At 37.8% G+C, this 27144-nt stretch overlaps 1 protein-coding gene across 4 annotated transcripts in view; it reads right to left on the bottom strand.

Annotated features, from left to right (window-relative positions):
- The window catches only part of PRKAG2 (protein kinase AMP-activated non-catalytic subunit gamma 2), a 461370-nt gene that overhangs the window by 29378 nt on the left and 404848 nt on the right, over positions 1 to 27144 (bottom strand). For all 4 annotated transcript variants that reach the window (XM_021009627.2, XM_021009628.2, XM_078152663.1 and 1 more), the window contains 2 exons: positions 11842 to 11951; positions 886 to 967 (listed from right to left, as the gene is read on the bottom strand). In XM_021009627.2, coding sequence (XP_020865286.1) covers positions 886 to 967; positions 11842 to 11951 — 192 coding nt within the window. The remainder of the gene's footprint in view (positions 1 to 885; positions 968 to 11841; positions 11952 to 27144) is intronic.

Raw genomic sequence — 27144 nt, 5'->3', positions numbered from 1 at the left:
GTTTTCTAAAAACATCCCTAAGGGAACTTATTCAAATTTATAAGAATAAAATCCATTAACCAATTGATAAATGGTAAAAAAGGGTATGCCCAGGTAGTCCCTCAAAGGAAGAAATTCAGTCTATCTACAGCCATATGAAAAAATGCTCCAAATCACTAATAACTAGGGAAATGGAACTATCCCCCCCAAAGTCACTAAGTTATACATACCTTTTAACCCAACAATACCACTACTAGGCTTATACAGCCCAAGAGATCAAAGCAAGGAACATGTGCAAAAATATTTCATAGCAGCTTTTTTTTTTTTGTAATTGCAAAGCACTGAAAACTAAGAGACTGCCTATCAACTGGGGAATTCTGTGCTATCAGAAATGAGAAGCATGGGAAGATGTATAAATTAATGCAGGGTGAAGTGAGCAGAACTAGGAGAACAATTTACACCATAACATCAACATTGTAAAAACAAACATTTTGAAAGACTTATCAACTCTGATCAATGCAATGATCACCCGTGATTCCGGAGGACTGATGAAGAATTCTACCCACCTCCAACAGAGAGGTTACAAACTAATATGTAGAGGACATACATACTTTTGGACATGGCCAATATGGTAATCTGTTTTGCTTGACTGCTTATCTGTTAGGAGGGATTTATTTTTTTATTATTATTTTTTTGAAGTCAAAAAAGTGTTTTCAATTTCCTGGCAATATACAGATTATTCAGAAAATGAAACCAAAACATAAATTAGATGCATCAGTATTTTTACTAATTTGGAAAATCACTTGAACTCCCCAATTAGCACCACTTAAATAAATAATAAAAGCAAAACATTTCATGGCTTTTTATTTCTTATAGTTTGTTTTTTTTCCATCCTAAATTCCTTACCTACAAAACTCTGTTTCTTACTCTCCCACAGTGGCGCTGCTCGAACACCATTCGCTACCAAGGCAAAAAAAGCCTTTTTAACCTGAAGAAAAATAAAGACACAGTACATATAGTTTAAAGCTTCACATTAGGAGGAAAAAATGTAACTATATCTAAATATATTCTAATCCACCTTCACAACTTTAAATTGGACAAGTGTTGTATACCTAAAAATTTAACAGAATTCAGAGAATCACATTCCCTCATTTACTTGGCATGTATGATTTTAAAGTAAATTAAAAAAATATATACACTATTATTTGCCAAATCTTTTAAACAATAACTTGAACAATGATTTTTCTTATTTTTTCTATGCTAAGGTACTACATGGATACATATTTTTAATACTAGAAATAATAAAATAAATTTTAAGCATTAAAATTGCTTAATTTTACATATTAATATGCAGCTACTAATTTTCTTGTTATAAATAACAAACTTTATGTCAAGTCTATAAAGTAAAGGTTTAATTTTATTTACAAATCTGTGGATGGGCAGGATGACCTGGCTGTCAGATGAACTCATGAGAAAACAAGTCACTAGAAATAAAGAAATTGTCAAGGTAAGAAAAGCTTGCAGTTGGGGGCAGAGTCATGGCTATTTGGGTCTGCTCTTTTTTCCCCTAAATTATTGGTAGGGCCATGCCTTCTTTGGACTATGCTGGAAAGGAAAAGGGTGGGATTTCACTCATTTAAGGAATAATGGCGAATATGTATAATTTTTCCCCTTGTCCTAATTACATGTTTTTGCTGACTCTGTCCTTTTGTTTGCCTAGATTTCAGTAATGCAGACCTAAGGTGACTTAAGAAATCTTCATTTTCAAACAGAGGTGAGGAATGGAACCATATGTGGCACAATCATCAGAAAATAGTCCACCAACATGATCCTAGCCTCTGAAGGGCTAAGAGCTAACTGGCCCAGAAGAAATTTAGTTCCTGGGGAAGCTAGGTGGTGCAGTGGATAGAGTACTGGCCCTGGATTCAGGAGGACCTGAGTGCAAAGGAGGCCTCAGAGCAAATACTTGACACTAGCTGTGTGACCCTGGGCAAGTCACTTAACCCCATTGCCCAGCCAAAAAAAAAGAAAAGAAAAGAAAAGAAATTTAGTTCCTAATGAAGAAGGTATGGGTTTATTATACTAAGAAATGTAAGCTTCCCCTGCACTGAGAAGCATGTTCTCTCTGAAAGCAGAAAACAGAAAATATAATATCAATAATGCTAGCTTATATGCATATAACATTTTAAGCTCTGTAAAGATTTTTATATACATTATCTTATTATCTTACAATAACTCTGTGAAGTGTTGGTGGAACGTAAACTGGCCCAATTGTTCTGAAAAACAATTTGGGATTTTCCAAGAAAATGTTCATACCCTTTGAACCATCAATTTGAATCACCCCAAGGAGTTCAAAGATAGAAAGAATGGGTGTATGCACATATGTGTATGTGTATACACATACATACATATATGTGTATATATATATGCATACACAGAAACACATACTACACACACACACACTCACAGCAGCACTTTTTTTGGTAGCAAAAATTGGAAATAAAGTGGTGAATGGTTTGAACAAACTGTGGGGCAAGCCAATATGATTATACCATAAGAAACAACTATGAGGAATTTTGAGAAATATGGGACAACTTAGATGAAGTGACACAGAGTTAAGTATGCAGATCCAGGAGAACAACATAAATAACGACTACAAGAATATTAACAAAAAATAACACTAAAAAGCAGTCAAATTCAGATCAACTGCAACGCTCTATCTCTTTTCTGGAGAATAAAGGATAAAACACATTTCCCTCCTTTGGGCAGAAAAGTGGAGTTTATGGGAATGAGATATTGTAGATGCTGTCAGATTCTGTTGCACATTTGGTTGATTTTACTTAACCATTTTTCTTTGTTACAAGGGAGGATTTAATGGTTATGCAGTTTATTAGTAAATGTCTGTTGTGTAAAAGCAAGTCATCGATGATTTAAAAAAAACAGTGAGGGAATACTATAGTTATTATTATTATTATTGTTGTTATTATTCCCATTTTATAGATGAGGAAACTGATGCTCAGAGAGGTAAAGGAGAATGAGACTTCAGGACAGTAACTGGGAACTGGAAAAAAAAAAAGCAGCCAGGTTATTCTAGTGACAGAATAGCAGAAAGACAGGGGCAGCTAGATGGCAAAGCAGATAGAGTACTGGCCCTGGAGTCAGGAAGACCTGAGTTCAAACCCAGCCTCAGACACATAACACTTACTATCTGTGTGACTCTGGGCAAGTCATTTAACCCCAATTGCCTAACAAAACAAAACAAAACAAAAAAGCCCCCAACAAACAAAAAACAGAATAGCAGAAAGAAAAGTCAAATGGGATTCCAAGGCTAATAATTCACTCTACTGAATGGTCTAACATGTTGCCTGTTTATGTACTCAGAACTAACTCAATCCCTAACTTGGAAGCCATTGCAAATGAATGCAGTGGGCCTGGGTTTGAGTAAGAATGGCAAGAGAGGGATGAAAACGGAAGTCAGATACAAATAAGACATTTAATTCAATAATACATCATTTGCAAAGTCATAAATGTGCCTTTTCTCTTGTAAAATAATCACTACCACAAATACTGGTCCATAAGGAAAGCAAATCTGAGTGATTTTATGTATGGCATGTATGCTGTCCTACCCATAATGACCTGAACTTTATACTTTCTCACACAAGACAAGTACTTATGATAATTACATCTTGATGTTAATGAAGAAAGTCATATTCTTTACAGCTTGGTTCTTTTCAGGAACGGGCAACTGCTGGTGAAATAAGAACATGGTTTCTGACAGGAGTCTGAGTTAAAAGACAAAGAGGGAGAAACACTTTAGGAAAATCCCTCAGTGGATTTTGTCCAGGGGCTTCTGGAAGAAAATGTGAGCTACAGGGATAGGTTTTATCTAGAAGCACTTTTAACTAACTTCAGGAAAACTAGGAAAGTAAAGCATAAGCTTTCTTCAGAATGGAGATGAAGTTGGTGGGGAGATCTTACGCTTTTTGAACATTTATACCTGCAATAAAGTGATCGTACATGGTTATGGCACAGAGAAATTTTATACTTCCATCTAGAAAGTCATCTTTTTAAACTTTTAAACTACTCCAAGCCAAGAGTTAATATTAATTTAAAAAATTGTTATTATTATTTTATGATAGGGGTATTTTATCTGAAACAAGACAGACTAATTCTGCTTCTCCCAGAATAACATCTCCATCTAATTAATGGATTCCTCAAAAGCTGTTCAGAAAAGCAATATAAAATGTTACTAAACCATTTTCCAAGGTTGCTGTAACAAAAATAAAAAGAATGTTATTGGACAGCATTGATCCACTTTCATCTGGATGTATCATAATTATTATGCAAACATGCTATATATAAATCTTTAGAAATGGATAACATCTGCTTAATTGTGACATGAAATATACTGCTGAAATTAAGTAAACATAAATGGGTCAGTGGTAATATACATGCATATATATATATATATATGTTCATGAGACATAAAATCAATGAAGCTTGAGTTCAGAATTAAAAAAACAGTATAGAGACATTATTGTCAGTGTGTTTTGTGGTGATGTCACTGCTGCAAAAAAGAAGTAAATGAAGATGAAAACTAATGGCCCACTGAGGTCAATCCTTATGAAACCAGACTTGTTCCTTTTTAGAACTGTCTAGTGCAGTGGTTCTCAGAATGTGCCACAGCACCATGAGTTTGATGAGGTGAGATTTTTCACATTCCCCAGCCCCTGCCTCCAGCATTTGCTGCCTGCTCTTCCTGGCTTAGTTTCAAGAAGATCACAATAGCAGCTCTACACACAAAGGCAAAAAGCCACCTTTTCTGCAGTGAGTGCAGAGGAAGAAGAGGGTGAAGGGGTAGGGGAGAGAAAAGAGAAGCAGAGGAATCCTAGGGCTGTGGTAATGAGAGTAGGAGGCCAACTACCCAGAAACACTTCTTTGTTGTCAACTTAAATAAATGTTCAGTATGCTGTGATTCCTTACGGCAAATAACATGCAAGTTTAAGAGCCACTGGTCTAGTAGCTACTGGGGCAGCTAGACTGTGCAGTGGATACAGTGCCAGGGCTGAAGTCAGGCAGACCTGAATTCAAATCTCGCCTCAGACACTGCCTGGCTGTGTGGCCCTGGGCAAGTCACTTAACCCTGTTTGCCTCAGTTTCCTCATCTGTAAAATGAGGTGGAGAAGGAAATGGCAAACCACTCCTAGTATCTTTGCCAAGAAAACCCCAAATGGGGTTACAGAGAGTTAGACACGACTGAAACAACTGAATGACAAAATAAAAGTCTAGTGTATCTTCCACTAATCATCTACTTCATTTCTCCACCTGCAATAATATACAAACAAACCCACTTCACTTCAGAACACAAAAGCTTTATGTATATGTGTGTATGGAATATCTGAGTGGTGGTGGATAGCACTGGATTCTCCCCATTTTAAATGTTTCATAGAAGTTAGTATAGGTGTTCCAAAACACCTGGCCCTCTGGTTGAGCAGTCAATGTTCCTTCCTAAACCCTGAGGAGAAAGAGATTGTGAGACCACAGCTTTAAGAATGGTGGCAGTTCTACCCAGACACTTTGGATTCTTGTGGTCATTTCAAATAACTTGCACACACACAATGCTGACATAAAATGACATGTCTGAGAACTTATTTTTTTATTTAGGTTAAATCAAATTAAGGTTCAACTTTTAGGAATATCTCACTTCCCAAAATATAGAGTGACATGGAACAATACATCCTAATTTATGTGGCAAACCAAACAAAGAAGATTTTTACAAAAAAACCCCAAGTATCCTTTATGGTTCTGAACCTTGTCTTGGGATATAATTTCCTAATTTTAGAAAAAAGTACCCAAGTTTTACATTCCTGAGAAAGCTTTTTGTGACTTTTTTAAAAAATTGCACTTAAAAGATAATGAACCAAAATTAAATTCATTTAAAAACTTATGAGGTGCACTTCATATGTTAGCACTGTACTAGGCCAAAAATTAGGCACGCCCTCCTCTCCCAAAAAATCCACACTGAGTTTACATATATATTTTCTAGAAGGTGACTTAAGAACCTGGATATGCTCAATATCTATTACTTATTTTAAGAAGTAACACTTTTTACTTGTTTTGAAATTATTTTTCCTAATGTACAAGTGCAGCAGGCCAGAAGGATCATCTCTTCTTTAAAAAGTAAAGCAACTCAGAGGTTGAACAATTTTCTCAAGGTATTGGTCGCTGTTAGAACCAGAAACAAACTAAGGATTTCTGAATTTCCATATTGACCAAGCCTGGCCCCAAACAAGAGACAGGAGAAAACACTTCCCCCTACTTCTTTGCAAAACTGGTGAACCAGCCTGGCTTTTTTGGATATATTAGTTAGTTTTATATATTATTTTCTCCTTTCTTCATCTTTTAAAAATATAAGGGATGGCTCTTTGGGAGTCAGTAAGGGGAGAGAGAGTGGGAAATATAAGAGATGTAAAAACAAAAGATATCAATAAAAAATTATTTAAAAATAATTTCTGGGAGGCAACTAGATGGCACAATGGACAGAGCACCGGCCCTGGATTCAGAAGGACCTGAGTTCAAATCTGACCTCAGACATATAACACTTACTAGCTGTGTGACCCTGGGCAAGTCACTTAACCCCACTGCCTAGCCAAAATAATAATAATAATTATAATTATAATGATGACGATGATGATGATGTTTCTGTATTTCATTCCTGCCAACTGGTTTCATGCGGGGTTCACAATATTATTTCCAGTTAAATTTTTTTAATTTAATATTTAATAATTTCAGTAACCTCAGATATTTAAGTGTTTATTCTGGCCTTTACTAAATGCTATTCTATTTTAGTTTATTTATTTCATCTTACTAAAGGGCAGAAGTTTAAATTAAGTGAGAAGCTGAATACAAATCTGACCTAAACCATCTTCACAGCAGTAGCCAGAGCACTGCATGGTGCCACTCTCAGTTGTCTTTTCTTTGGATAAAAAAAAAAGTTAAACTCTTAATAGAAAAGACTTTCATTGATAATAAAACTTTGCAGCTTTTGCCCACAATTACATGACAGTTTTAGAACATATGTCTGTAGATTGTACCGAAAACATTATGGAGAAGTTATTTCTGTGATAAGAAAAAAACTGAGTACAAAAGCAACTGATAGCTTATATAATAAGAACATAGAGACTTCAGGGGAAACAAAATTAGCGCACACAAAGATTACTATTTTATAGATTGATACACCCATACATACATAAAACCTGCTTTAGGGAAGAATTACAAACCACTCAGAAAATTTATAACAGCAAAGGGTTGTGCTGTTACCAATTAACCAAGAAAAAGAGAAAAAGACTGGTCTGGCCTAGTTCTAATTGGTACTTAGAGAGCTGGGAAAATTCCTGGTTGGTGACTGGGTGCCTATAAGGGTTGCTTTCTTCTCAACTGACAGGCAATCTGCCCAAACCACTGCCAATTTAAATTAAAAACTTAAAAAGATTTAGAAAGCATCCAGATGTTAATATGTTGATTAGATGAGTAAAAACGGACAACAAAGTTTTAATCTAGAAACATTCTTTAATTGGATGAAAACCTAATCAGGACCTGGCTGCTACTGAAGAGGTTGTGGCAATGTATATGAAGTGGGACATCTGTGTTTCAGGAAACTAGAATCTGACAACTTATAACTTTCAGTACATTTTTATTTTAAATTGAAGTAATTAAATCAATTGTGATATATATATAAGTTGAAACTGATGAAAAACGGAAGCATTCAGCATATGCCAGGGAGCTGTTTTAGCATTTTTATTCCTTTGAGTTCCTATAGTTTTGCTGCAATGATTCCGGGTTGTGGTTTGTTCAGAGTAGTTCTATACCAATAAAAATACTGTCATGCTGAAGAATTGCTCATTAATCTTTACCTACTTTTCTGATAGGTAAAACAATATACTTTATAGTGACAAGAACAGAATCTTGTTAAAGCTGGGCGACTGCAAGAGTGTCAACCTACTCTCAAGTATTATTGTGAGTGAGTGAACGTGGCCTCACCCTGGAACATGGGGCCAGATTCTGTGCTTCCCTGGGCTACACTAGAGTTTGATCTCAGTCAGTCTGCTTTCTAGGACTCACACATGGAAAGTCTTTCTATCTCTCTTGAAGCAAACAAACGAGAAAGACCAGACACATCCCATGCTCCTGGGAGTCTGTGGGGCCTGAACATTTGGCAAAAGATCTCTTACTATCTCCCTACTTTGCCCAAAACTAAGACACAAAGATTTATGGGATTGCTTAAAGTGCACTTCTTACCAACACCCATAGTGACTATTCAGAGATTTAAATTTCACAAATGGAATCAGTAGCCTAAATTGCAGTAGCTTAAATTGCAGAATTGTGCCAACTGCTTCAATGCTGTAATTTTAGGATTTTCATATGTTTTACAAAGAGCTTTCACATACATGTTGTGAACTTCACAACAATCCCATGATGCAGGCAGGACAAGTATTATTATCCACATTTTAAGTATGAAGAGACGGTGGTCCAGAGAGATTAAATTTGATTAAGGCCCCACATTCAATAAGTGGCAATACTTACCAAAGGGCAGGCACTATGCTAAGTCTTGGGGATACAAAGAGAAAGGAAAAAAAGTCCCCATCCTCAAGAATGTTATATTTTAACCAAGGAGACAAGTGTAAAAATAGATACTGTATACACCAGATACATACAGAGTGGGGGGATGGGAAACCAGGATGTCTACTACAGAGGGTGGCATTTCTGCAGAGTCTTGAAGGAAGACAGGAATTTTAAGAGGTTAGATAAAGATGGTGAGTCATATGTGACAATATCCAGCATACTAGCCTGCTGGATATGTGACAATATCCAGCAGGCTAGTATGGCTAGACTGTAGAGTACATGGACAGGAGTAATGTGTAAGGAGCCAGGAAAGAGAGCTTCAGACGCCCCAAAAAAGAGTTTAAATTTGATCCAAGAGGTCACAGCAAGTGGCACTGTAGTTTATCGAGTAAAGAAGTGACATAGTCAAAACTACATTTTATGACAATCACTTTGGCAGCTGCATAAAGGATGGATTGGAATGAAGAGATACAGTGAGGGAAATCAATTCGGATTACTGAAATAGTTCAGGAGAGAGGTGATGAGGATCTGAACAGGGGAAATAGCTGTACAAGTGGACAGGATATTGATGACAGTGTGGAGATAGAAACAATAGCTTGGATATGTATAGTGAGTGAGAATGAGGAGTTGAGGATAATGTCCAGGTTGCAAACCTGGATTACTAGAAGGATGGTATACTTGATAGTAATAGAAAAATAAGAAAGGGGGGAAGGGAAGATAATGAGCTCTGTTTTGAACATGTTGAGTTTGAGATGCTGATGAAACAGCCAGTATGAATATGGATAGGGACCAAAGCTCAGAGAAAGAGACTAGGACTGGATATAAAGATCTAGGAATCTTCTGCATAGTAATAATAATTGAAGACATAGGAGATAATGAGATCATTAGGCGACAGAGGAAAGAGAGAAGAGCCCAGGACAATATGTTTGGGAACATACCTACAGGCAGAGGACATAACACGGATGAAGAGCCACCAAAGGAGACTGAGGAGAACCAAGAGAGCAGAGTGTCATAACAACCCAAAGAAGAAAAATTATTAAGGAAAACGTAATGGGCAACAGGGTCAAATTCTGCAGAGAAGTCAAGAAAGATGAGGAATGAGAAAAGGCTATGAGATCTGTTAAGTGAGAGAGAATCAATAACTTCTGAGAAAGCAGTTTCAGTTGAAAAATGAGGTTGGAAACCAGACTGCAGAGGGTTTGGAAGAGACAGAAGCACCAGAAATAACTTTTTAAAGCAGTTTATCTGAGAAGGGGGAGGAAGACATAGGATGATAACTAGTGGAGGTTTCTTAAAGGGGGGGGGGAGCAGGGGTTTATTTGTAGGCCGGTAGGGATGAATTAGTAGATAGGAAGAGAATGATGATTAGAGAGAGGGAAGAAGGGATGGGATCAAAGATCCATGTGGAGGCTGACCTTGGCAAGAAGGATCACTTCTTCATCAGAGACTATAGTGAAGGAAGAAATAGTGGGGGATGATGTCAAGGGAATGTGAGATGAGGAAAAGAGAAGACCTAACTCATGGCAAATGTTCTCCATTTTTTTAGGGAAGGATGAGTAAAGTCCTCAACTGAGACAATGGGGGAAGAAGATAACTGTAGAAGGCTTGGGAAAAGAAGAGAAGGTTTAGAACAGCTGTGGTGGTGAGTGGGAAAGAGAATTGATTAGGAAGGAGTAGAAGGAATATCTTACTGCAGTGATCAGATACTATGAATTTGTAGTGAACTCAATCAACATGGATTTGTGACCTCTTCCAGCTTCATTCATTCAGAACCACATATGTAAGTGTGAAGGAGGCAGACAGTGAGAATAATCGAAGGCTGGAGTTTGGCAACCTTGGTTAAAACTGATCCATTAACCAATATTCTGTAGCAAGAGTTGCTCACATAGCTTAGACTTTTCCTATTTGTACAGCCCATTTGTCTCCATAAGGCTATCACAGAAAATACTTTTCTGAAATCAAGATATGCTGCTGTCTACAGCAGTCTGTCCTGATCCATGAACCTTACAAAGAGAGAAAGAGAACTAAGTTTGTTTTGAATTAAGAACCCTTGCTGGCTCTTACTTCATCTCCTATTCTTTTTCTAAGTACTCACACTATTTAATAACCTGTTCTAGCATGGTGCTCATGATAAAACTTCCAAGTACTAAGCCACCTCTCTTCCACTGCTAAAACTCTTAAAATTCCAACTCCATAATGAAGTCTTCCTAGATGAATCAAGTGACAAGTAGTTTTCATTTTATCATTTAGCTATGCATTGCTCTACTACCTTCATTACACACCATGTATTCATTTTTCTTATGTCTTAGGTTCCCAGGGGACAGAAAATGCATTTCCTTGCTCTTCCTCTAACACAACATTCCATCTTCTGATTCTGAATAGTTTCTCTGGCTGGCCCTAATGTCTAGAATGTTCTCCCTCCTCATCTCTGCCTCCTGGCTTCTTCCAAGTCCCATCTTCTGCAAGAGACCTTTCCCTAGTCCTTCTTAAACTTAGTGCCTTCACTTTGACATTGTCCTCTATTTATCTTGCACATATTTTGTCTGTATGTTGTATTTTGTCTGAACGTGATGTCTGCCCTATTAAACTGAGAACTCCCGGAAGGCAGGGACTGTTTTTCTTTACATTTTCAGCACAAAGCACAGTGTCTGGCACGTAGTAGGCATTTAACAAATGCTTGTTGACCGTGTACCTTAGTTTATCATTTATAGGTGAACCAAACTTTTAGTGAGTCAAAAATGTTTGGTTTGTTTAGATATTCTCCCTCAATCTTATTTTTGGTCCTTATTTCTCTATATAGAATCACCAAGTTAAAAACAATGCTGCTTAAGATTTTCTGTTTGTCTCATGTGTCACTTTTTTTTTTCACGTTATTATTCTGTAACTACACTGGCTTCCTGGTAAAAAGCTTGGCTAGGTTGTAATAAACCTCACTGAAGCATCCAAAGGACCATGTTCAAATTATTGAAGCAATCAACATAAGTCATTTGATATGTATAAGGAGAATTATTAAAATTTGTGAACAGATACTTTATGCACATTTTGATGTAGTAAGATAATGATCCATCATTTTATTATTCATAATCTCCAGAAAGAATTATAGGATTTCCTCCTCCATCAATATTATTTCTAATTAATTTATTGTAGATGCTACTAAGTATTCAAGAAAGACTCTCAGGATACTTATTTTATAAGAGAACCCCAATTACATAAAAGTTTACAAAAAATGAATATACTCACTTGTAATGTAGTGTCAAAGACAACAAGCTTCGAGCTGGTTGGAACAATGTCGTAACACTTGTGTGACTTCATGAATCGCATGTAAATATCACTTTCGGATTCTTCTATTGCTGTAGGAAGAATGTAATATCAACTGTTTGCTTTAAAGACACACATGAAATCAGATTTTATATATACATGTATATGTATCTTAACATATACACACAGTATGTTAAAGAGTACTCATTGAGTAGAATACTTCTTGGTCTATACTCTTGTGGTTTCTGAAGGCCAGCTGTAGTCCAGGAAAATTCTCATTTAATTCTAACTCTCCTTTACTTTGGGCAGTTGGGATACACGTTGGATAGAGTGGAAGGCCTGGTGTAAGGAAGATGTGAGTTCAAATCTGACCTCAGGCATGTAAATAGCTGTGTGACCCTGGGCAAATCACTTAACTGTCTTTACCTCAGTTTCCTCATCTGTAAAATGAGCTAGAGGAGGAAATGGGAAACCACTCCCATATCTTTACCAAGAAAACCCCAAAGGAGATCACAAAGAATCAGATGCGACTAAAATGACTGAACAAGAAGTTCCTTACTTTTCCTTTTCTTTGAATCTTTTACTTTTCTACTAAGAACTTCTGGTAGTCCATGACATCTAAATTCATTAAAATAAAGGTATAAAAAAGAACACTTAAGAATTTTTTTAATAACCTAAGAATTGACTCAATCTATGGAGTCTAGCACAAAATGTTTTCTACAAATTTAGCACAGCAAACTTGTGGCCATACTATTTCAGCTTTGTTTCAGGAAAAATGCTAATGAAACTATCTGAAACTGGGAGGAAATGGTTAGTTCTAATTGCATAGCAAAAGCATAGAGATTAGAAGGCATAATAAAATGGTCCAAGACAGGTATTTTAGCATAGTGCCTGGCATGCAGTAAGTCACTAAATACATGTTTATTGACTGACAAAAATTTTATATAGATAGTACTAAAATGTTTATAAATAGTACATTCTTATACACTGTACAAAAGCCTGTCACAGTGCATTCCTGTAGATTTGTGACCTTCTTATTGCATGACCCACATATCTCAGTCAAGATAAAAAAGACCAGCAAGCAGTATACTTATATGGGTTATCAGCTATTTCTGGCTGTTGCTTCTGTGAAGAGAAGCCACACTGTCTTACTAATAGGCAGGGACTGCAACATCACTGGCTTCTGACACAAGTCTTTCTCAGAAGGCTACTGCTTTGGCTTGAAGGACTTGCTGCAAGGTAATCTGAACTGCATACTCAAAGGTGAGGAAGTCATACTACATATGTGTTCCTTATGTGTGCTCTTAAAAAAAAAAGACAGCTCTAATCTGAGAGATGACAGAAGGTGGGGACACCCTGGAAAGGCCTATATATCATGGAGATGGAGAAGCTAACTAGTAGATCTGCTAAGGTAAGCAGATCATTACCAGCCCAGACTTTCATTCTACTCTCCTCCTTCCCACTAGGCTCAGAGGGAGAGGCAGCAACCCCACCCTCCTTCTGTCTCCTCCAGGACTTTGCCTCATCAATCAAGGCTTCTCTGTTTCCTGTAACTTCACTCTCATCCTCTCTACCATCTCCTTCCCATCAACTAGCAAAGATTCTCACAGAGTAGCTTCTAGTCTATAAAATTCTTTTCCTCAATCCTAGTATTCCCTCAGAGTATCTTCCTATATAACTCCCCTCCCTTCTACTGATAAACTTCTGGAAAAAAAAAAGTTCAAATTCACTGCCTGCACATCAATTCCCAATCACTCCTCAACCTGATGCAATCTAGCTTTTGTCCTTAATCCTGTTATCACTAAATTTAATGACTTTTTTGGGGAAAAAACTGTTGTAAGGAATTTACTTTTGGAATTTGTAGCATTTTGACACTTTAAATGACACATATCCATCAGATTTATAATTCTAATCCAAATATGGATTTTTTTTCATTTCTGACTCTTAAAACGACATTTTCTATCTCTGATCAAATGAAAGTCTAGTTTCCCATGGTTTACAGAGGAGCAATTAAAGATGTTTTGTGTGAAATTGCCCTAGGCTGGGCAATTCTGTCTTCTGCTCCTCCTTCCAAACCTACTGCTAAATGTGGTACCCTGCATTGAATCTGGAGTGTGTGGACTTGGGTCAGATCCTGCCTCAGCACTTAACTCACACCTGCGTGACATCAGAAGTCATTGGATCTCTTTGAGCCTCAGTTTGCTTCTCTGTAAGATGAAGGGGACAAGACCAAATGGCCTTCAAGGTGACTTCCAATTCCCCAAGTCCTATGATCTAAAATCCTATTAGCATCCTCATCTTCCTCACCCTGTGTGTATCTTACACTATCAACCACCCTCTACTCTTAATCACTTCTTGGCTTCTGTGACATTGCACTTCATTGATTATCCTCTTCTTTCTTTGATAAGTCCTCTCATCAGCCTTTGCTGGCTCCTCTTCTGAACCTTCAACATTGGAGTTTACTGTGAGAAACGTATAACTTGATATCTAAAAACCCTGGGGTACCCCCAAGATCTTGTCCATTTTCCCCTTCTTCCTCTACTATCTGTTGGTGAATGCATCTGTTGCCGCAGTTTCAATTACTACCTCTGTGCAGATAACTGACCTTCATTATCTTGCCAGACATTCTTCACCCAAACTTGTCTGCTTCTGATGATGGCACGCCATCTTTCCAGTCAGCCAGACTTTGTAAAGCTTGGCATTACCTTTCACTTTTTCTGTTCTCTCACCCCCTATAACCAAACCATTGCCAAGCTCTACTGGTTTACTTCTACAACAGCTTTCAAGTCTGTTGCTTTTCCTTCTATTCCCATTCCAACTTCCTTACTTCAGACCTTCATTTTTTTTTGCCTAGACTACCATAACAGCCTTCTTCACGGGTCTCACTGTTTCTAGTATATTTCCTCTTTGATCCATTCTTCTTACTGTCAATAAATAAACATTTATTGAGACCCTACAATATGTCAGGCACTGGCGATACAAAATTTTTAAAAAAAGGTTAAAGACAGCTCCTGCTCTCAAGGAGCTCAAAGTCTACCTGTGTTGTTTTTCTAATAAACTGCTCTGATTAGATCACACCTACTCATAGGAGCACAGCTCAAAACCTTCAGAAAATTACCACTATCCATGTAATAAACTCTTTTGTGATTAGAACGGAAAGGATCCTTAGAGACCATCTGCTCCAAGTTCTTTATTTTACTTATGAGAAAATGAGTCTGGGGAGCTTAAACGGTTTGTAGTACACATAAGTAGTTAATTTTCAAATCTCTGAGTGGTCTTCAAGGCCCTTTCTAATCTGGCTCCAATCTACCTTTCCAGCTTTAACCTTATATTGCTCCCCTTCCCAAACTTTATGTTGTACTCAGAACAGGGTCTGTGTTGTATCTGTCCTTAGTGTCTAGCACAGTACTTTACACATAGAAAAAACTTAACCATTTGCTGATTTATATTGATTTGAATAAGAATGGCTAATTCTTCGCTGCTCTTTCCTTATCTGGTATTTCCTGGTATCAAAGATGAACTACTTTGCTCCAGCACTGGGGTCTAAATTTAGTATGTGTCTAATTAGCTGTTATAGAATATAAGTAGACACTGGGCTTCTACTATGAGTTGGGGAGCCCGACTTTCACTACAGAATCACTTATGTTCTGGTTTGACTTATAAATTGTTACATTTGCCCAATCTGAAGAAGCATGTTTTACCAATTTTGTATCTTGCAAATCTTTTAGAACTAGAATCCTTTTTATTTTCAGGTCTAATCCCTTTATTTGACATACAGGAAACTGAGGGCTAGAGGAGATAAGGGCCTTCTACAAGGTCACATATCTAGAACAGAAATCTTTTAACTTCTATCCCCACCACTCTTTCCATACTACCATACTTTCACTCACTTAACTAATGCCTTCAATGGAACATATTTTTCTCAATATTAATGTATATGTATTTCATTAATTCAACGAAGGGAGGGTATTAATAAGTCTGAGGATAGAAAACTGACTTACTACGAATATGGGAGTGAGTAATGTCAGGAATCTGTATTTCTGGTATTTTGCTATAAAAAATACGTGATACCCTCCAGTGGCCAGATCTCCGCGGGCTTCAGTGGAGCCCCAGGGAAATGCAGAAATACCCCACTGGGCCGCAGCAACACGACATACTGCCACTAGGACCCCAGCTCAGCACCAGGTAAGCTGCCAGTTCCCTACGGCCTCCACCAGTGCCAGCCACCCCCCAGTCCACCCCTCAACACAGCCAGGCACAAGGGTCCTCCATGAGCATCAAGGCAACATCAGTGCAGCACCAGGTACACAGCCAGTGCCTGCAGCCACTGGCACAAGCTGCCTGAGACACACCCCATTCTACCTGGGAGCAGAGATCAAATTTAAAAGAAAGGGGAAAGGCATCCCAAAAAGACGAGCCAAACAACAACAACAACAAAAATCTGACCATAGAAAGTTATTGTGGTGACAGGGAAGATCAAGACACAAACTCAGAAGAGGACGACAATGTCAAAATGGGAAGTGGCCTCAAACACAGAAAGAATTTATGGAAGAGCTCAAAATGGAGTTTAAAAATCATATAAGAGAGGTAGAAGGAAAACTGGGAAATGAAATGAGTGATGTAAGAGAATTATAAAAAGTACGTGATACTACTGGGTCCTCTCAGACATAAGTGAATTAGGATTCAACTCTATTCGATAATCATCTATTAAATGCTCATTATGTAACAGACACTTTGCTAGAAAAAGATGATGGGAAGACACATGTAAAATAGTGTCTGCCCTTAAAGAGCTTCCATTCTACTGAAGAGATCCAACAAATACCCAAATAAGTAACTACAAAATGTATAAGAAGTTAAAGAGAAGTGATCTTGTGCAGAGGAGCACAGACTGCCAGCGGAGGAGGAGGGATTAACAAAGGTCTGGTGTAGGAGATGACACCTGAGCTACGGATTCCACGAAGTGGACCTGAGGAGACAGGAGGCAGCCTGCGCAGATACTGAGGCAGGTGATGGAATGCTGTGTGTAAGGAGGCAAGTAGGACAACACATACAATAACTACAACAAAGTAAAAAGCAAGAACAAAAACCCCAAACTGAATGCTGCGTAATTATAATAAGACTGGCCCCACAAAAAACTAGGGAAAATACAGCTCCCTCCACCTTTCCAGAGGTTGACGTCAAGTTTAGTTATTCTATTTCTCTAACACCTTTTGTATCTATTTCCTTTTCTCCACTCACAAGTCCTTTACCCTAGTCCTAATGCTACACTATTAAAACAGCCTCTAATTTATTTTCTTGCTTCTATCTTTCCCCTCTTCAGTTCGTTCTATGAGCCTCATTCTCACTAAGCTAAGTATCTAATAAGTTGCCAAATACTGTAGTTTCTATCTCCAAAGTATCTCTCACACATCATCTCTCCGTCACTCTGACTGAGGCCCTCACTATGTCTCTTTTGGACTACTGCAACAACCTCCTCATTGGTCTCTCTGCCTTAAGTCCCTCCCTATTCCAATTCATCTTGCACATAATTTCTAAAGAGATTTCCCCAAGCACAGGGCTACTATGTCACCTCCTCCTTAATAAACTGCAGTGGCTCTCTATTTTCTTTAGAATCACATTTTTTAAACTCTTCTGTTTGGCACTTTGGCCAAGTCAGTCAATAAAGATTACGCATCTTCTAGATGCCAGGCACTGCTAAGTGCTGTGGAAATAGAGAAATACAAAAGACAGACAATATACAAAAGGAAGTTAAAAAGTGAAAAGGGGGAGGGAGGCCCATCTGCCCTTATCCAGAGGAGTGCACCAGGGTAGGACATGTAGAGATGGCTGGTGTGGATATGCTCTTTAAATGGGGCCCAAGCGGAAGGAAAAGGCAACTTGGCTCTTTCCTATCTTTCCAAACTTTTTACGCACTACTCCTCTCCATGAACTTTAAAGTCCACTGTCACACTGGCCTATTTGATGGTTTTAACTCACAGCACTCCATCTCCTGTCTTTGTGTTGGCTTTCCCTCAAGCCTGGAATGTTCTTCTGATGAGGATGGGATCTGGACCCCAAAAAGGAAAAACCCTGGACTTTCCCACAAGGCCGAATCTCTGTCATTGGCCCAAGGCTATAATCCCATCAACTGGCCTTTCATTGTGGTTATGCCCAATCTCTGTTACCCTTAGCCTAGCCTGGCCTACTTTTGCCTTACCGTCCTATCTATGGCCCCCAGCCTTACTCCTAGCTAGGCTCCATTCTCCCTTGGCCACCAGGTCCAGGTCCCAGGCAGTTTAAATTCATCCCAGTTTACTGGCCACTCCCATTCAGATCTTCCTTAGGCCCCTCCAGTCACCCCAAACTTCTTGGCCATCCTGGGTCCCTCATCTCCATTAGGATGCTCAGATTCTTACTCTAGCCAATAGCTCACTAATGTTCAGACTCTCTGCCCAATATGGTGGATGTTCTAATAAACCTTGTCTTTGGCTGAAAGAAGACTTGGGTTGAATTCTTACAGACAGGATCCATGTGTTGTGATATTGGGGTACCAGCACCCCTAAACCTCAATACTTCTACACTTGTCTTTTGGGATCCCTGGTTTTCTTCAAGAGCCAGCTCCAGTGCTATCTTCTGTTAGAGACCTTTCCTGGGTGCCCATTCATCTGCTGCCAATGCCTTCCCATTTAAGGTTATCTTGTGTCTGCTTTGTATGTGTTTTATAGATAACTCTATCTGCACTCTTTGTCTCTACTCTTAAGGAAAGTAAGTTCCTTGCAGGCAAGGATTATTTAACTGTTATCTTTGTATCACCATGGTTTAGCATAATGCCCAGTACAAACAACTTAATTAATGGCTGTCAATTGATTAATAGGGTAAAACGGAGGATTGTTATTCTTTCCATGTTTAAGAGGAAGCTAGGAAGAAATGAACCAGTATATTACTGTTTATTTCTGTTGTTTTGATGAAGATGGGATCTAGACCCCAAAAAGGAAAAACCCTGGACTTTTCCACAATGCCAAATTTCTGGCATTCACTTGAGGCTATAATCCCATTAACAGGCCTTTAATTGTGGCTACACTCAATCTCCCAATTCTGTTACCTCCCTATGGCCCCAGGCCACTTCCCACCCTTACTCCTATCTAGGTTCCATTCTCCCTAAGCCACAGGGTCTAGGTCCCTGGAGTTCTATTACTTCATAAACTACCTGGCCACTCCTAGATCCCTCCAATAGTCTTTCTGTATATAAGGTCCATCTTGTCTCCATTAAGGTGCTTAGATTCTTAAAATCTAGCCAATGGCTTACTAATTAATGTTCAGACTCCTTAAGAGTCTGCCCAATATGACAGATGTTCTAATAAACCTTGTCTTTGGCTGAAAGAAGGCTTGAGTTGAATTCTTTCAGGCAGGACCCACGTATTCTGATTTTGGGGTCCCAGCATCCCTAAACCGCTAAACCTCAACAATTTCACCATGGATCCATAAAAGTGAGGACTGCTGTTGCTAAAGACAGAGAAGTTATGGTTGACCCCTATGCCCAGCACCTCCTGTCATTTGCAGATACAGAATTTATTCCAGTCTCAGGTGGTAGAAGCTGTCTGCCAGCTACCCAACCTGAGAAAACAGCCTCATCAGTCCTGTATCCAAGACTCCAGGTAGTTAGAGGCCTTGGCTGTTGAGAGAGGCCCAAGCCTGGGTTTGGCACCTTCTTCATCTCCTTACTGGGATTTTTTGTGTGTATGTGGGGGGGGGGAGAAGGGAACGAGGGAGAGAGACAGAGACAGAGAGAGAGAGAAGAGCCAAGTGGTTACATTTTGGCTAGGACTAAGGACTTTTCTCACAAATCCACCTGATCTTGGCATCAATCCTCTCTTAACTGACATGGAGAGTGACAGAACACAATGGCTACTTTACCACACACCACCTAGAATTACTGGTCTCTGCCATACAACTTTCCCACCACCATTAACTCTAAGTCCTATAGTGATTCTCCTAGTTTTAGGTTATCTGCATATCTGATAAGTATCCTACTAGGTCTTTATCTAAGTCTTGATAAAAATGTTAAAGAGAAGAAGCTCAAATGCAGATAGCTAGAGAACTCCACTAGAGATATCTTAATAGTGAGCTACAAATGACCACTCTAGGGACTGGCCATTTTAACCAAATCCAAACCAACTGCATTGTTCTCTAGCCCTTATCTCACAGGAACATAGATGTAGAGATCTGAAAAAGTACTTGGAAGCCTTCTAGTCCAAACCCCTCATTTTACAAGTGAAAGACGAAGGATCAAAGAGATTAAGTGACTTACCCAAGGTCACAAAGGTAATAAGGAGTAGAGAGGGTTTTAACTCAAACACCCTGCCTCCATACCCAACATGCTTTCTACCACACCACATCTTGTATATATGAATAGTGTAAAAAATTTTGCTTTACTAAAATCTAGGTAAGCTATGCTTGTAGAATTTCCAATTTATGTCTAGTAATCAAAAGAAAATGAGGTTAGTCTGACATGACTAATTTTTTAAAAAATGAAATGTTTTATTAAAAACTTAACATGGGACATCAATACAACCAAACTTGTTTTGTTAACTCTGTTTAACAATTTTTCAGCCATTCCTTCTAAGTTTTCCTAAGGCTTCTTTGTTTGGCCAGGCCTATTCTGGATGAAGCCGTGCTGGCTCTTTTTGATAATCCCTTCTTTGTTTTGTTTTGTTTTGGATATTAATTAACCATCCTTTTAATCTATTTCTCACATTTTACCGGAAATCAAAGTTAGTTCACTGGTCTATAGTTTGCAGACTTCATTCTCTTCTTTTGGGGGGAAATCAACATTTATCCTTCTTCAATTCCATAGCCTCTCCCCAATTAACTGTACTCTTCTCACTTATTTTAAAGACTGCTTATGATGGCTCAGCAATCCCAGCAGTCAGTTCCTTAAGTACCCAACTCTATGGCAGAGACACCAGAAGCATCGTTGAACAAGGAGTAAGTGACAAGTAGGTAGATCACAGAGAAATGAGGCTGGGTGCTGGCTGGTGTCACATCCTTTAAATGGTAAGAGCTAACAGTTGAAGCTGACTGGGAAGGACTGGAGCTAAAAGGAGGCGGGGCTAGAATGTTCTGCTTAGGTTTGGGCTGACTGTGTATCAGGTCTCCTTGGTTCTCCCATTAACAAGTTGCTTCTACTTCCCTGCATTTTCTCTGACCCTCTTTTTGAACAACTCTGATTTCTCCTACACTTTGTTGCCCCTCTCTACCTGCTTCCTTAATCCCGTTTCTGTTTTCTCCTTACTCCAAATATCATTACAATGAAGTAATAAAATGAAGTGAAAAGACAAATTAAATGTAATTTTATTGCATTCTACTTGATTAATAATTAATGAAAAAAGTTTACATATTTCTTGTAGGTTAAAAGTAAGGACAGCATTTCTATTTATCTTTAATGTACAGCTAGGTGTTATGTAAACAAAGAAGTGAAAAGGGGTGATTATAGCTTATCATGCACTGTGGAGTGACTCTTATTTAGTGTTTTTGGAAGGTGACAAGGAATTAAATACGTCATATCAGGCTTTTGTGTGTGTATAAAATATGCTTTGAAGAATATGATCTGGCCTATGGCACATTCAAAGTATATAATACTGAGCCGGGTTACAATGGGGTTCTACTGTATTTGGATCTGATCACAATCATCCACCAAATTACTCTTTTTGGCTGCATCTGAAAAATGCATGCTTTTTTTTCTGTAGGTAAATCACAAATTTCAGGGCTGTAATTATATGTCATTGCTGTTCATCAGTAAAGATGACACCATTGATCACCATCAATGAATGAAAGGAAATAAAGATATGAAAAGAACTCTGGACAGCCAACCATCTTTTTATACACTATGGCCATCTGGTTTTTACCTTCCTCATGAAAGCTTGAGTGCTAACTGTTCACTATATAGCATCATGTTGCCATCCACTGTATTTATGTGGCCAGAGGTGTGTAGCTATGAGTATTATGAAGCATGATATATGCTTCAGGACAAGTAGAGAGCTGTGCTAAACCCATAAAGACATGACACATCAATTCTTTCCTACCAACCAATACTTTCTCGATGTTGCAATGACGTACCTGAATATCTGAATCATTTGGTTTTCTTATCACTAGTAGATATGCCATCTCAAGTGGTCAAAGGATGTGAACTGTTTTCAAAGAATTGCAGACTATGAATAACCATATGAAAATTTCAAGGTTTTATCCAAGGTTTTATCTCTTAGCAAACTGGCAAAGATGATGAAATATGGAAACAGTCAATGATGCAGGAACTATGGGAGGACAGGCATACTAATATACTGCTATCGGAGCTAGAAACTGGTTCAGCTATTCTAGAAAACAATTTGGGAATTATGTGAGAAAAGTCATTAAGTATACACACACATACATACAACAAAAGATTCACAGAAGAACTTTTTGTAGTGGTGAAAAACTAAGCGGGTGACCATCCGCTGGGGAAATTGCTGAACAAATTTTGGAATATGAATAACATTCTCTTTATGCACCATAAGAAATGATGAATATGGGGACTTAAAAGAAGCTTGGGAAATCTTGTATGAATTGATAAAACGATGTAAGATCAGCAGAAACAGGAAAACAACATACATGCCAACAGTAATGTAAATGACATCACTAAAATGAAGCTCACAGCTATAATACTGTAATGATCCGTTGTGGCCCAGATAGGAGAAAAAATGAGAAAATGTGTCTTCTTTTCCTTGTGGAACACTGTGTTTGCCATCAAATGCTGTTGTTGGAATGGCTAGTTTCCTTTGACTCTCTTCCTCTGTTACAAGGGAAGGCTCACTTGATGGGTTTGGGGAGACAGCAGCAAATGTTTGGGATGACAAGAGGCAGAATAAAACTATAAAAACCTACTAATTTCACTTAATATTATAAAGTAGTCTATAGATTTCATGGTATTTAGATCTGGATGGGACCTCAGAGATCAGTCCAAGTTTTTCCCTTTAGATAAGGAAACTCAGGACCAGAATTGTTCAATGATTTACCCAGGGATTGGCTTTGAACTGAAGTTCACTGACTAATTTTAGTGCTCTTTTTATTATACCATGTTGCCTCACTCCACGCCTGAGTTCTTGAATTGTTCCCCCCCCCCTTTTTTTATTTTGGTAACTTCTCATCTCAAATGTTTAAAGATGACTGGCTGTTAAACATAACTATGGCTGGCTGCTCTGATGAGAAAATTCCTGGTTTAACACCTAGAGCACTTAGAGTTCTAGGCCTTGGTCTAGCATATCTTTGCATGCAACATTTATTTAGGTCCCTTGTCCTCTTTTGTGAAAGAAGAAATACTACTTTTATCATCATCTCCTAGTGAGTTGGGTCATGCTTAGTTGTCTAATTTTTTTTTTTTGGAGGGGAAGACTGAATCTGTAATTTCATTAGTGAAGTAACCAATGTAGATGGCACTTTCTCTGCAATTTAGTCTAGGAGAGTTGACTGAGGCACTGAATAGTTGTGACTGGCTAATGATTACCCAGTTAGTATGCAAACAAAGGCAGGTCTTCCTACTTCTGAAGTCAGACTGTCATCTAATACACCAAATTTCCCCCTTGAATAACATTTTTAATATATCAGAGGCCAAATTATAACCTTAAAACAAAGCATTTCTATACACAAGGTCTTCTGAATGTGCCATTAACACAGCTGTATCTCAGCACCTCGCAGATACTATTCAGATAGTGACTTTTAATTTATTCTTATGTCTCAATGAGGCAGTTCACTTGATCACTCCCCTTGATGATGTCTAAGTCTCAGAGCTGCAGTAACATGGGAGGACATCAGCATTCTCCTTGATGTGATTTTATACTGCAGCAGCCCATTATCTTTGTAGTTTAGAGATGTGTATATGTGTAAGAATAGTTGAGTAAGAACTTAGTTGTTTGGTTCTTGCTAAGTCTCAAGAGCATGCAACCTTTATTTATAAACAGGAAAACAAGTAGGCTATACAAATCCAATGTCTTCATGTGCCTAATAGTTTTATAAGTGATTTTTTAAAAAAACGGCAGTGAACAAGTATAATATGGTCTTACATAGATGCATATGAATATGTCTATATATGAGTAAGATTATAGATATCTAAATATATGTATATGTTTATGTGTATATGTGTGCACATATACATATACACATATATTCATATGTATATATACATACACACACACATATCTGTGTTTAATTGTAGCCTTCTTTGGGAAGGGGTGAGAGGAAGGAGGAAAAAAAGAACAGAGTAAAAAGTGCACAGCAGATAACAAAAGAAAACTTACAAGGAAGTAAAGAAAAGATGGACAGCTCTGAAACAATGTATAGTATTTATTAGATAGGCTTTCTTGAAATGGAAATTTATTGCTGTATATTTTGAATCCTCTCTTAGTTCTGCTGTACACAATGCAATGCTTTTTTTCTTTTCTTAAGTTTTAATATTTAAGTTTATAATGTTTCTTTTTTCCTTATTGTATATTTAAGTTTTAGTATTTAAGTTTAAAACAAATTAATAAAAAAAATTTTAAATGGCAGTGAGGATGGTCTAGGAAGGAAGATGTTCATTATAGAGATAGCTTCCTTTTTCCCCTTCATATTCAACTATTCAGTTTCTGTTTCATCAGTGAAAGGACCAACGTAGATGGTACTTTGTCAGCAACTTAGTCTGTGAGTGTTGCCTGAGGCACTGACTAGTTATGTGGCAACTGCAGGACAACTGGTGGAAACATTTTTAATGCTCATTGGTACCACGTATCACCATCATTCCAGTTTACTTTAAGACACACTGACTCAATGGCCTAAACAAAGCCATGAAGGTCAGGATCTATAAGAGTCACTTACACAAACACAAACTGTTCAGAGTTTGTAGGGATATTGGCAACCATTCAGACCAACCCAATACCCAGAAAGAGTTCGACTATGGTATATCTGGCAAGCACTCATCAAACCTTTCTTTGCTTAAGGACTTCTTTTTTAAATTTTAAATAATTTGTTTTTAGTTTTCTGCATTCACTTCCATAAGACTTTGAGTTTTAAATTTTCTCCCTCTCCTCCCCCCTCTCCAAGATGGCGTGTACTCTGATATAGGCTCTACTTACACATTCATATTAAGCATATTTTCACATTAGTCATGACGTATAGAAGAATTAGAACTATGAGAGGAACCACAAGAAAGAAGAAATAAAACAAAACAACAACAAAAGGAAAGCAAATAGTATGCTTCCATCTGCATTCAGACTCCATAGCTCTTTCTCTAGAGGTGGATAGCATTTTCCATCATAAGTCTTTTGGAGCTGTTTTAGATCTTTGCATTACTTAGAAGAGCTAAGTCTATCAAAGTCAGTCATCACACAATGTGGCTGTTACTGTGTACAACATTGTCCTGGTTCTGCTCATTTTACTCAGCATCAGTGCACATAAGTCTTTCCAGGTTTTTCTGAAGTCAAGGACTTCTAACAAGGGCAACCCAATCCTTAGCTCTAACACAGGAAGTCTTTCCTAACATCAGGGTTATAGTATTTGCTTCTTTGCAACTTCTATTCATTGCTCCTAGCTACAACCTCTATATTTCAGCTTAAAATTCTAAATTACACACACACACACACACACACACACATATAGTAGGAAGGATATATGTGTGTATAAATGCATATATATATTTCAATATTTAAACCCTTAAGTCGCCTGTCTTTTCCATCTACCCTGTAGCTAAAACTTATTTATGTTGTTTCTCAAAGTTAGGGTGTGAGTTCCTTGAGAGCAAAGAATTCTTCCTTTTCTACTTGCATTCCCAGTAACTGAACATAATAAACACTTGATAAATAGTTTTTTATTCATTCTTTCATCCAACATCTCACTTTTTTATCTTGAAGAGATGGAAACTGAAGTGCAGGGGTTATAAATGATATATTAGGGACTAAAGTCACAGTGAATTTAGCTGAGGTGAGTCAAATTTATATCATGTGGACCAAAGTTTATAACCAATCTTTATTTACTTTGTTGTTCTTTTATCAAAGCCTTGAGATGCCCTTTATAGACTGGCATGACTTTTCTTCCTTTTGCCCAAGGAGAGCCTTCCTCAGATGCTTCTCGTACACCTTCCTTCTTTTAGAAGCTTCTTGGTCTCCTTGTATAGATTCTCTCATATACATGGCTTTACCCTGAGTGAATAAGCTGAAGTGAAGGAAAGAAGTTGCATAGGCTGGAACCAAGATTGGGAGAGGGTTTGGTTAGAAGTGAATGATAATGATGTTAAGAAGAAATACATAGGACTAAGTAAGGTTGAAAGTATAGGTACCAAGGGAACAGCAAGAGACCTAAGCCCCAGGAAGAACTTAGGCTGGGATAATAGTTTATTACGTATAACTATTTAGAGAGAAGGTTTTGAGAAATTTTTTTAAAAATTTATTTGTTATAGAGAAATTTAAAGGAAATGTAAAAAGCCAGTCGAAGGACCAAGTATAGGTAGACGCATAAATCAAGATGAACCAAAGTAGGACCAGTTCTAAGACCCAAAAGGGTTAAGATAAACTAAATTTAGATGGAACTAAGCTAGTGAAAGAGATGGCAAAGGCAAGGGGGCACTACCCATACACTGGATGCAGCTGCTGCTTCTTTTTCTCTGTCCCTTCTTAAGCAAGTATTGACTAGGTATCCAGTTCCCTAGTGTGCTTTTTAATGCTATTACTATTGCTTTTCATGCTAGTTTCACAGCCTGGTGAAGATTACGAGCTTTGTTGGTGACTCTCCTCTTTCCTTACTCCAGGATTGGATTCAGAGGTTAGCCGTAGCATCTCTGAAGAGATCACTTCAGGTACTGTAATGTTGGAAGAGCTGCCCGAGTTTATCCACTCCTGACTGTAACCAAAATCTTTATGTACTTAAAAATGGTGGAGGCAGATTAGCAGATACAGTGTTCTGTTTAATCTCTTTCTACATAATAAAAAAGAGAAAATAGAAAAGAAATACTTCTAAGAAAAAATGTCTAATGAATACACAGATATTTTATATACTACAGTGTTTTCATAAGGTTGAAAGAGAAACTTTTTTTGAAGTTTTAAGGTGGCAAGAAAAAAATGAAGAAAAATGGTTTATAGCAGAGCCATTTTTCTTCATTTTTTTCTTGCCACCTTAAAATTTCCAAAAATGTTGAACACAAAGGACATAAGAAATTCTGTTCCTTTGACAGAGGGTGGGCTTTTACAGTTTTCTATAATTAGTAATATTTTCCTTCCTCACCTTGCAGTGCATACGTTGTAGAAAATA

This window comes from Phascolarctos cinereus, unplaced genomic scaffold (assembly GCF_003287225.1).
Source record: "Phascolarctos cinereus isolate Bilbo 61053 unplaced genomic scaffold, phaCin_HiC Scaffold_1;HRSCAF=81, whole genome shotgun sequence".
NCBI classification, from domain to species: Eukaryota; Metazoa; Chordata; class Mammalia; order Diprotodontia; family Phascolarctidae; genus Phascolarctos; species Phascolarctos cinereus.
This window is presented reverse-complemented; position numbering and strand designations above follow the sequence as displayed.